The following is a 12,800-nucleotide window of genomic DNA, read 5'->3' as shown; positions in this document are numbered from 1 at the left end:
CTTGACTTGAATGACAGGCTTGATTTTTAGAACCTCGTTCATACATGTCTTATCATCTTTTCCTCTCGTAATTCCATTCTCGGTGACTTTGACTGTTTGACTTTTTCAATCAATATCTGAATAAAGAAAATAATCCTCATTCACCAACGGTTCCTTCTTGGGGATTCACTCGTAGCTAAGAGCAGGGCAAGTTAATTCAAATCCCTACAAACACTGCGAATGACAGTGAATAAATACATAAATAAGAGTAGACGACAGAGTACAGCAACTTGCAATGGGCCTGGTCTACAAGATACACTATACAACTAAGGTACCCATGTACATGTCAAAATACTTCCCAAAGGTCAGTGAATACCATGACCACAACACCAGAGGAAGCTCAACAAATCATGTTAAACCCAGATTCGGCTCAAACAAGGGACTAAACACGTTTTGCAATTATGCCACATCAATGTGGAACGCCCTACCCAAAGCTGTAAAGGAATGTGAATCCCTACCCACATTCAAAACCGCTCTTAAAGAGCACCTACGGGAGGCTGCAATTTGAAACTGGCCACCGTAAATGTCCAAACCCCCCCACCCCCACCTAATAGACAGTCTCCTCCCACCGTATGTATATATTCTCTCCCCACCGTATGTATATTTCTCTGCCACCCACCCACCCCCTCCTAATGTACAGTCTCCTCCCCACCATATGTATATATTCTCTCCCCACTGTATGTATATTTCTCTCCCACCCACCCACCCCCTCCTAATGTACACTCTCCCCATCATATGTATATACTCTCTGTCAGGATCTATGGGTAACAGTACTGTATATTTGCATATCGTATATGTCACAAATGTAACAGTACTATATACCTGTTTGTCATGTATGTCCCTATGCCATAAATGTCATGATGTCATATATGTTGTGTATGTCATAAATGTCACTATGAATTGAAAATGGGGGACCCTGATGTAAACATGACAAACGTCTTTCTCTGGTCTGCATCCCCTTAACAATTGTGTGTATTGAGCCGTACTGTATTGTACCCATTCTGCAATCTGTTAAATAAAGTTTTCATTCATTCATTCATTCAAGAACTAGAAACTCTACATTTTGCTCTCAGCACACCCCATTCCCTTCGTGTAGGCTATATATTTAATAATATATATTATAAATCTATAGTTTATTAGCAACGACCCACTAACGTACGTTACATACGTTGTACTTGTGCTGTATTGAATCTGTTTGCACACAGTCCGTCATGCCCTTATAAGGAACTGGCAGGGTGATTCTATGTACAAATTCAGGTGTACGAGAACACGCTTTCAGTTTAAGAATGAGTGATGTTCTTCATGCTACTATGTCTATACTAGAATAGAATAGAAGAGAATATAAATACTTTATTCATCCTGAGGGAAATTTGGCACTACAAATCGCTCACAGTAAACAGTAAACATTTAGGTACAGTATCTACTATGTACTATACTACTATGTCTATAATACTATGTACTATGCTACCCTGCCTATACTACTACCTACTATGTACTATGCTACCCTGCCTATACTACTACCTACTATGTACTATGCTACCATGTCTATATTACTATATACTATGTACTATGCTACTATGCCTATACTACCTACTACGCTAATAAGTCTGTACTACTATGTACTTGGCGGGAGGCACTCAAATTCGGCAGTGCTAGACGAACAGAGTTGTACCCTTCCTGCTGACTTGTTGTACACAATGTGTAAGTCGCTTTGGATAAAGGCGTCAGCCAATTGACTAAATGTAAATGTGGATCCAAATGTAAATGTATAAATCGATACAACGGCTAAACAGTTGACACCATGCCTCAGGCCTACGCTTGGTATTACAGAGGTTGATTTAAAGGGATAGTTCACATTTTCCTTGTCTCCTGTGTGTTGCTTTCAGTTTTGCCCAGCCTCATCGACCGTCTGGGGGATTCCAAAGACCAAGTGAGGGATCAGGACCAAGTGCTGCTGCTGAAGATCATGGAGCAGGCGGCCTCCCCACAGGTACAACATGAAGATGAGATGAGATGAGCAGCATAGGGGAGGGGGAGGGGAGGTACAGGTATGGGCATGGTAATAGTAGAAAGACATAAATATAGGCAATACAATTGTTAAAAAAAAAAATAATAAAAAAATTTAAACAATTTAATTAACTCTGATTATAAGAATATGAGAAAGTAAACAGTGTAATCAAAGGTACAGATGAGGGTCTGTATGCCCTATCAGTTATATTATTATGTAAAAATGAATATGGGCAAGACATTTGTTTGTCTTTTTAAAGCATCATCAATGGACCTATCTCAAGCCTGCCCTATTTTCCTTGATCCTCCAATCACAACTGTTGTTTCCCTTTGTCAGAGGGAAGCAACAGTTGTAATAGGAGGATCAAGGAAAAGGGGGCAGGGCTTGAGATAGATCAGTTTGGAGCATTGATAAAAGCTGTAGAGGGGCGAGTGGTGCCAGTTCAGTAACGCGTCCGTCCGCATAAAAACATTCATGGAACGTGAAATGGGAAAGGGACATTTTCAATTGCTTCCACAGATCATACTCCTACAATTATTTCCTGTGCTCCTGGTCTTTCCATTTAGGTGGGGGAATATATCATCACAAAACTCTTTGATTGATTGATTGATTGATTGATTGATTGATTGATTGAAAATTTTATTAACAGATTGCAGAATGGGTACCATACAGTACGGCTCAATACACACAATTGTTAAGGGGATGCAGACCAGAGAAAGACTTTCGTCTTCTTTACATCAGGGTCCCCCATTTTCAATTCATCATGACATTTATGACATACAAGACATACAAATATACAGTACTGTTACATCCAGACATTTATGACATACAAGATATACAAATATACAGTACTGTTTAAGAGACAGAAGAGACTCTGCTAAAAGAAAGAAAGAAAGAAAGAAAGAAAGAAAGAAAGAAAGAAAGAAAGAAAGAAAGAAAGAAAGAAAGAAAGAAAGAAAGAAAGAAAGAAAGAGAAAGAAAGAAAGAAAGAAAGAAAGAAAGAAAGAAAGAAAGAAAGAAAGAAAGAAAGAAAGAAAGAAAGAAAGAAAGAAAGAAAGAAAGAAAGAAAGAAAGAAAGAAAGAAAGAAAGAGAGTATCTCACTACTACAACTTTGTTGTTGCAATACAACACTATCACTGCTAGTATTTATAATCATACTGTTGAAATAGGCTGATCTTAAGTTGTCAGTTTGCCTCTGTTTACAACGCAAGTGCACCCTAATAAAGTTGTCACCCAAAAGCAGGTGGTAGAAACGGCAGGGATTGATAAGAAGAGCATGCAAGGTTGTGGTCAGAGCCATGCTTTCGATTCCCATGTCTTCTCTAGAGGTAGAAGTAGAAGTTGAATGGTTTATGTGTTTTATGTGTTTCCACAAAGTTACGACTAACATACATACTAACAAACGATCAGATGAAAAACGTTGTAGCCCACTCGTGAGTTGTTAAGTTAAGTTATGCTTTTATTCCATTCCACTATTAGCATTATCATGTTCTACTCTATTATTATTACTATTTATATTATTATCTTTTCCCCCTGCCTGTACCTCCCCTCCTCCCTTCCCCATGCTGCTATGGCACCTAAAGGAACACTTTAGGTTTAGAGCGATGGAAACTCAAAGTACTAAGAGCGATACACTGCTCTGTTGTTATATATTTTTCTTTATTGAACAATCTTATCACACTTTTTACTGTCCGTTCTATCTTATTATTTTTAGCCTATTTTAAACTGAATCAAACCGCAATTTTTTACTCTATCTAATCTATTCTATTTTATTATTTGTATTGCTGAATAACTGTGATTTGCCTAACCTTGCTACCTCTCTATCTCTTTGTATTTACATTTCTAATTTTTATGCTTGCTTATGCCTGTATTTTCTACTGTTGTGAAGCACTTTTTTTTTTTTTTTTTTATATATTTTTTTTTATTATTGCAAAACAAAAATTATTAAAAGTCAGTACTCAACACATAATGCATAATGAAATTAACAGTCAAGGTGGTTAAAATTACATGCAAGTACAGAAACAAGACAAAAAAAAAGTCTATAATAACATTTTAGCCGTATACAGTGTATATCCAGCGAAATTAACAATTATATAAATGTTATATAGGACATACCCCTAATACCTATTTTCTAAAACCCTACACACATATGCTCTAGCTCGAACCCCCCCCTCCCGGACCCCTCCTTGGATAGTACCTCCATTATCCCTCATTCCTAACCAGACACTACCATTATAAGCTAGCTTTTTATTTTCTGATCTGCACGGTTTCAGCCAGCTAATCACCCAACCCACAAGGGTATGCGATTCGACACAAACCACCATTGACCTCATTTTGACCTCTGACAAGTCAATGATCTCCAATAAAGGGGTGATAGCATGCGGGTTAAGTGATCATTATATGATTTTCTGTACCCGCAAAAATCTAAAACAGAAGGCCGGCTGTCACAAAACAGTCACATCTAGAGACCTCAAAACTTACTCTAGAGAGGCCTTTAACCTAGAACTGGGGAGCTTGGACTGGTCAGATGAACTCAGTGGTACACAGGTTGAAGAAACATGGCTTGGATTCAAAACCAAATTCACAGCAATACTCAACAACATGGCACCCATAAGAACCACCAGGGTTAAAAATCGCGCTGAGGCATGGATGCACACTGAAATACTGACTGCTATGAAAACCAGAGACAAAAAATGCTCTGAACTTCATAAAAGTCAGACAAAGCTTTCCAAAAGCTCAAACAGTGAACTCCAAGCCCACGTGGTTGAACTAAAAATCCAAAGAAACCGACTAAGAAATGACGTAAACTCCATGATCAGAACCGCAAAAAGAAATTTCATCAACGACAAAACTGAGGAAAACAAAAACAAACCCCGCGAACTTTGGAAATTACTCAATAATCAACTAGGCTGCAGTAAAAAACTTAAAACCAGATTCTCAAACATAAACATAAAGACGGACAACACGCTCATCACAGACAAGCTGGATGTAGCCAATTACTTAAACATCTTCTTCACAAACATAGCCACAACACTGGTAAACAAACTACCCTCCCACTCAGGGCATTATGGGGTAGAACACATAGTAGCATACTACAAAAACCTAGGGGTCCACAAAGACGACAATGGTAACAACCGATGAGAAAATAGTCTACGAACAGGTCGAAAAGTACCTGGCGGAAAAAAACCTAATCTACGAATTCCAATCTGGCTTCAGAACGTCCCACTCCACTGACACATGCCTCCTCTATTTGAACGACCACATCAAACAAGAGGTGGACGCTGGCAAATACTGCGGCATGGTCATGCTGGACCTACAAAAGGCCTTCGACACTGTCAATCACTCCATTCTAATGGACAAGCTAAAAGCAATTGGTTTTGATAGCCTATCAGTGAGCTGGATGCAATCCTACCTGGAGGGGAGAGAACAGATGGTAGAGGTAAACGGTACTCTATCCCCCCCCCCTCACAGTGAGCTGTGGTGTTCCACAAGGAAGCATACTAGGACCGCTACTCTTCCTAATTTATGCAAATGACATGTCGTCAGCCTGTGACTGCAACTTGTTCCTGTTTGCGGACGACTCAGCCCTGCTGGTCTCTGACAAGAACAAATTGCAGGTTGAAAAAACCCTCAGCACGGAACTAGGCAAAATCTGCATATGGCTCGCTGATAACAAACTATCATTACACATGGGCAAAACAGAGTCCATTCTCTTCGGTTCAAATAACAAACTCAGCAAGACCGACGGATTCTCAGTTACAGTGGGTGACAATATTGTCACAAGGAAAGACGAAATTACCTACCTGGGCTCCATCCTAGAGGCAAATCTTTCCTGTGACAAAATGGCATCCAATGTAATAAAAAAAGTCAACCAACGAACTAGATTCTTGTACCGGATCTCCTCTCTGGTAAACAAGAATACCCTGAAGACTCTGGCAGGAGCACTCATTCAAGGGTACTATGACTATGCGTGCACCTCATGGTACCAAAGCACCTCAAAGGCGCTTAAAACAAAATTACAAACATCACAAAACAAACTGGTCAGACTACTACTTGACCTGAACCCCAGAACCCACCTCACCCCTGCCCACTTTGCCAACCTAGGATGGCTTAGAGTAGACGACAGAGTACAGCAACTTGCAATGGGCCTGGTCTACAAGATACACTATACGACCGGGGTGCCCATGTACATGTCAAAATACTTCCCAAAGGTCAGTGAATACCACAACCACTACACCAGAGGAAGCTCAACAAATCATGTTAAACCCAGATTCGGCTCAAACAAGGGACTAAACACGTTTCGCAATTATGCCACATCAATGTGGAACGCCCTACCCAAAGCTGTAAAGGAATGTGAATCCCTGCCCACATTCAAAACCGCCCTTAAAGAGCACCTACGGGAGGCTGCAATTCGAAACTGGCCACCGTAAATGCCCAAAACCCCCACCACCTCCTAATAGACAGTCTCCTCCCCACCGCATGTATATATTCCCTCCCCGCCGTATGTATATTTCCCTCCCACCCACCCACCCCCTCCTAATGTACAGTCCCCTCCCCATCATATGTATATACTCTGTCAGGATCTAGGGGTAACAGTACTGTATATTTGAATACCGCTTATGTCACAAATGTATCAGTACTAAATACCTATATGTCCCTATGCCATAAATGTCATGTATGTTGTGTATGTCATAAATGTCTATATGAATTGAAAATGGGGGACCCTGATGGAAACAAGACAAACGTCTTTCTCAGGTCTGCATCCCCTTAACAATTGTATGTATTGAGCCGTACTGTATTGTACCCATTCTGCAATCTGTTCATTCATTCATTCACTCTCCACCCACATTGACATTTTGGATTCGTTGAGACCCAGAATTCTTGCTGTAGATATTTCTTGATATATCACATCGAGATATGTAAGAGACCAAACTTTCCGGCACATTTTTTCCGGTTGAAACCAGCGTGATGCGATCAGTTTTTTAGCTACTGTGATACCCGATAAGACCAATCTCTTTAGCTGTGGATTTACTGCAAACTCAAAAACATCATTTAAAAGCAATACAGAGGGGTGTACTGGTATATTCCAAGATACGAGTTTTGATAATTGATGGGTCACATCTTTCCAGAATGCCTTAACTGGTGGGCAGTCCCAATACATGTGCATAAATGTCCCTTCGTCTCCATTTGTACATTGGGAGCATTTTGAGTCCTGTTTCAGGCCCATTCTGTTCAGTCTTATAGGAGTCAAGTATGTCCTGTGAATATAGTTAAGATTGATTTGTTGATGGTCCGGGTTCCTTGATGTAAGACTTCTTGCCAATCAAAGTCACTTTCCAGGTCTGGAATATCCCTCCTCCAGACAGTGTCTAGTTGAAGGGTTTCATACGAGGACGTTAGTAATTGATAATAAAAACCTGATACAAAACCTCCCAATGTTTCTCTTTCATAGACAAATTTGTGGTATCTGTGGTGTTCAACTGGTATGTGTAATGGAACACTGTGAGACCTCAAACATAGGCGTAACTGTATGTAAAAAAGCCATGTGGACTCGGTGAGGTTAAACTTTGTGCATATTTCTCCATAACTACAGAAGCCCTGGTTATTAAAAATATCCCCTAATGAGTGTATGCCTTGCTCTTCCCATATAGGGAATCTTATAGGACGTTTTCCCATTAAGAGTGCATTATTATTGAATATGGGAGTGTGATTATGCCATTTTTGAGGGTTAGGATATTTTTTTTGTGTTTCCCGCCATGTTCTGATTGCATGGGTAATTATGGGGCCAAATTTCTGCTCACATTGCTTGATTGGAAGTTTAGTGTGTGCTATGTCCTTCAGTCTCTGTGGGGCTACTATGTTTTCTTCCAATTCTCTCCAAGATACCAAAGCCTGGGGATCAAACCATATTGTCAATGGTCTTAATGTGAAAGCCTTAAAATATTGTAAAAAATCTGGAACTGCCATGCCACCGTCTGCTTTATTTCTCTGTGCGGTGGATCTTTTTATGCGAGGTGGTTTGTTATTCCAAATAAATTTGTATGTGGAGGAGTGTAATCTTTTCCAGTAGCCCTCTGGAGGGGGTAACGGTAGCATTGAGCTGATAAAGTTGATTCTTGGTAATACATCCATCTTAACTATTGATACCCTTGCCTGTACTGAGTTTTTAAGTTTTGCCCACCTGTCCAGGTCGTCTTTGATTTTGTTCTGTATTTTTGTGTAATTGTGCTTCACCGTTTGTCTTATGGTGGAAAATATTTCCACACCCAAGCATCTAAAATGTTTTACCATGGGTATCGCACCTGGGAGGGTTGTGTCTTTTTTTGCATGGATGTTAAGTGGAAGGAAAGCCGACTTCGGCCAATTTATTTTAAATCCCGATAAATCACCAAAGTTCTCTATCAGCTTGAGTAGATGCGGCAATGTGGTGTTGGGGTTTTGCATGAACAATATTACGTCGTCCGCATATAAACAAATTTTATGTTGTGTGCCCTTGATTACGATTGGTTCTATGTATTGGGATTGTCTTATATATTGTGCTAAAGGCTCTAATGATAGATCGAATAGTCCGGGACTAAGAGGGCAACCCTGTCTGGCTGAGCGTGATACCGGAAAGATTTCGGAGATGAATGTGCCTGTTGTAATCATGGCCGATGGGTCCTTGTATAATACTTTAATCATATCAATGAATCCTTTTCCTAATCCCATCCTTTCTAATACTGCCCATAGAAACGACCATTCCAGCCTGTCAAATGCTTTCATAGCATCCAGGGATAGCATCGCCTTAGGTGTGGTGTCCTCTTTGTCTGCATCTAGTACGTGCAGTATTTGTCTTATGTTATCATTGATCAGGCGACCTTTTATGAAGCCAGTTTGGTCTGGATGAACTAAAGACGTCATATGCTTTTGCAATCTGATGGCTAATACCTTAGAGTACAGTTTGACATCGGTTCCGAGGAGGCTTAAAGGTCTGTAACTACCGCACTCGGTGGGGTCTTTGTCTTTTTTGAGAAGGACTGAAATGAGTGCGATATTGTGGTGTTTATGGAAGCTCCCCTCCTTGACTGAGTATAAGATCATATTTAGTAATAAGGGTCCAAATATGTCCCAACAAGAAAGGTACATTTCTGATGGGATACCGTCTCTTCCCGGAGCCTTACCATTTTTCATTCCGGATATGGCCTTCTTGAGTTCTTCTAATGTGATCGGTGCTTCTAACTGTTTAGCGTCGTCCTCCGAAAGTTTAGGGAGAATAATTTGATTGAGATATGTGTCCAATTTGTTTTGATCAAAGGTCGTTTCTGAATTATACAAGTCGGAGTAGAATTCTTTGAATGTATCGTTTATTATTTTGGGGTCTGTTACAAGTACTTGTTGTTTTCTAATGGCAGTTATATCTGCAAATTTTGCATTAATTCTTAATCGCATGGCTAATAGGTGACTAGGTTTAGAACCTTGGAAATACTGCTGTTGTCTTGTGCTGCGTATTTGCATTTCCGATTTTTGTCTGTATATTGCATTGATCTCTGTTTTTAGAACATTAACTTGATTTTCTAGTCTAGTTGAGTTGTTGTATTTTAAAGAATTAAATAACGTTGAGTAAAGCGTTTCCATTTCAGACAGTTTTGTGCATTGATTTTTGCGCAATATGTAGGAAAATCTATCCGTGAAATCCTTGATCATACCCTTTACCGACATCCATATTATTCTGGGGTCTTGCACCGCATTCGCATTCTCCCGTAGGAATACTGTGAGAGCTTCTTTGAGTTGTGTAATGAATTCCTTGTTGTTAAGCAGCATAGTATTAAAACGCCATCTTGGGGCCCGGGAAGATAGTATACCAAATGTTGCTTTTAGGATTAAATAACAGTGATCTGAAAGCGCATTGGGTATCATTTCCACTTCATATTTATCAAATAGTCTTGGGGATGCAAAGACGTAATCAATTCTGGATAATGTGTTGTGTCTCGCCGATCGACAGGAGTACTTTCGGGTCGTGGGATTAAGTGAACGCCATAAATCAATTACCCCTGTAGTCTTTGACCAATCTTTTAATGCTTTAGATGAATTTTTTTGTTCGCTGGAAAAGGCAAGGTAAGATTTGTCCATCCTTGGATTCCAAATGGCATTAAAATCCGCACCTATTATAAATGAGTACTCGGGATGGTTTAACATTTCACCGGTTAGTGAAGTGAAGAAACCCACTTCATACAAATTTGGGGCATATACCGCTGCCAACGCTATTTTCCTGTTATTATGTACAATCCTAGCTATAGTTATACGCCCCTCAGCATCCGACCATACCCCTTTTAATTCGATATTTAATTTACGTCTGAGGACTATGGCTACACCTCGAGTTCTCGTACCAAAAGAAGAGTGACTAATATTATGGTATATGTTATCCGCTAACGTATCTATGTCTTCCTCTAAAATGTGCGTTTCGCTTAGTAGAGCCACGTCCACATGTTCTTTTTTCATCAGTGTGAGCACGCTTTTGCGTTTGTGTTGTTTGTTTATCCCACCAGTGTTCCATATCATTATATTCAAACTAGCCATAATCTATGCATGTTTTTGTGTAGTTTTTGGTAATGCTTCTGGAGTGCGAAGCTACAATAGATGTACATCCAATTAATGAGGTCCCGTTGAGAGCCGAGCTTAAAAACATATATATATACAAATAAAAATCCCCTATTTTCCCCTCACCCAGAGAGTCGTACAGGCCTGTGTTCCAAAAACACATCCTCCGCGTATGACTTTCTCCCTTAGTCCCCCGGATTGCCCAAACTGAGCATTGTAATCCTAATCTTCCTATGCTAATTGCCATAGGATCTAACCTTTTCATTCTAATACAATAGAATGTCGCTTTTGGTCTTGCACCTTCCCTTACTGTAATGAAATATTGTGAAAAATGAAAAAAAAAAAAGAGAATAAACTTTCATCGACATATTCATTTGAACCCTCTACTAACATGTAGGAAAGTCAGGAAAAAGGAAAAGATTGTAGAGAAATATTGATACCTTAATGTGAAGAACAATGGAAAAGAACAATGTAAGTTAAAAGAAAGAGAGAAAAAAAAAAAAAAAAAAAGATAAAGATAAGGAGTGAGAGATAGAATAATACTCAACGTGGAGAAGCCACTAGAACCGAATTAAGTGATTAGATAAAAATAGAAAAACAGCGCCTTTTAGAGCTTCAATGTGCCAGTCACTTCATCAGTGGAGTGATTACTTAAATTGTTAGAATAACCTTGTTGTGTTCATACGTTTAGGTGTGGTTGATTTTTAAAGTATTATTAAGGACTGATTGAACTTCAGTCAATTGATTATATGCTATGTTTACACACACCGGATGTTTAATGTTAGAGTTGCAGGCCTACGTTGTCATGGTGCATTATATTCTAGAAGGTTGTAGAATACACTAGTACTAATATACTGCTGTTGTGTTCCAGAATGATCTAAGAGATCCAGGGCAGTCGGGCGATAAACCCAGAATATTCCAGATTGATCTTATTGCCAATGATATGATCTTGTCTCCCCGGAGACCAGAGGTCTGAAATTATAATGTATTACGAATCGTATTATACACAATACGCATTGGTATAGACGGCCTGCATATCATCTGCTACTTTGATGAACACAATAAAAGTCATTCTAATACTGATATACAGGCATGCGTTGTTCATGGCACGGGGTACCACTCAGTGGTACCTCACTGAGTATTAAAGATTTGAGCAGAAGCGCGTGCACGCACATGCACGCGCTCGCGAGAACGCGCTGCGCTCGGCTCGGATCGTTGTGTTTACCTGCGGCGCTACCTCGCATTATCATAACAATAGCCGCTATAGGCTGGTGTCTTCAACCAGTCTGGGACTCTTTGTGATGTAAATATGGAACGTCCCAAGTTGCCGCTGCCCACAGAGTGCACCGCCGTCCAAAGGTGAACGACGGCGAACGAAGGGCCAAATCAAAACAGCCGTCAATTCCGAATTGACAACTGTTTTGATTCAACCCCCCACCCACCACCACTCACCCCCGGACAACAACACACTCTGCAAACAGCAGCAACCCGGGACATTCCATATCTACATCACAAACTTCGGGACTGAGTAGATAATTAATTAATCTTCTCTTTATTTTTATTATTTATATTAAAACTGAATCAAACCATAAACAAGGTTGCCTGTTGGGATGTTAGATCCTAATGTGAAAAACTGATTTTATATGTCTGCACTTTATGTGCTCATTTTATGCCTGTCTTAATTCTGTTGTGAAGCACTTTGAGCTGCAGTTTCTGTATGAAAGGCTATACAAACAAAGTGTATTATTGTGCGCGAGGGAACATATGCGCATGCGCGCGGGGCCGCGCGTGCGTGTGCACGCGCGCGCGCGGCGTCATTATCCTGCGTGGCGGCTCAGCCCATAATAACAACGCAACGCTGCTGATATACACAGAGAATCGGCTTATCTGTTTTCAGACAATGTCGTCCTGCCTTGGGGTATCTGCTCCATATCGATTCCAATAATCCTCAGCATCTTTAGGTGTGTGTAATCCAAACCTGCGGCCGTCCCTGCCCACGATCGATAACAGCGCCGGGTATGTTAGCCTTGGCTTGTAACCAGACTTGAACAATTTTTGCATCACCTCCTTGTATGGTAGACGTCGAGCGATGGCGTCTTTGCTTAGATCTTCGTAGATAAATATTGAATTATCACCATGTTTCAGCTTCCCACGTTGGATGCGAGCAATTTTGAT

General features: G+C 40.2%; 1 protein-coding gene across 1 annotated transcript in view; it reads left to right on the top strand.

Annotated features, from left to right (window-relative positions):
- LOC311228465 (CLIP-associating protein 1-like) overlaps positions 1 to 12,800 on the top strand; it is a 257,076-nt gene that overhangs the window by 122,155 nt on the left and 122,121 nt on the right. The window contains exon 3 of the mRNA XM_084314370.1: positions 1,926 to 2,029. Coding sequence (XP_084170496.1) covers positions 1,926 to 2,029 — 104 coding nt within the window. The remainder of the gene's footprint in view (positions 1 to 1,925; positions 2,030 to 12,800) is intronic.

This window comes from Notolepis coatsorum (assembly GCF_963971535.1).
Source record: "Notolepis coatsorum genome assembly, chromosome: 5".
Classification (NCBI taxonomy): domain Eukaryota; kingdom Metazoa; phylum Chordata; class Actinopteri; order Aulopiformes; family Paralepididae; genus Notolepis; species Notolepis coatsorum.
The sequence above is the reverse complement of the archived record's forward strand: the minus strand, read 5'-3'. Positions and strand labels throughout refer to the sequence as shown.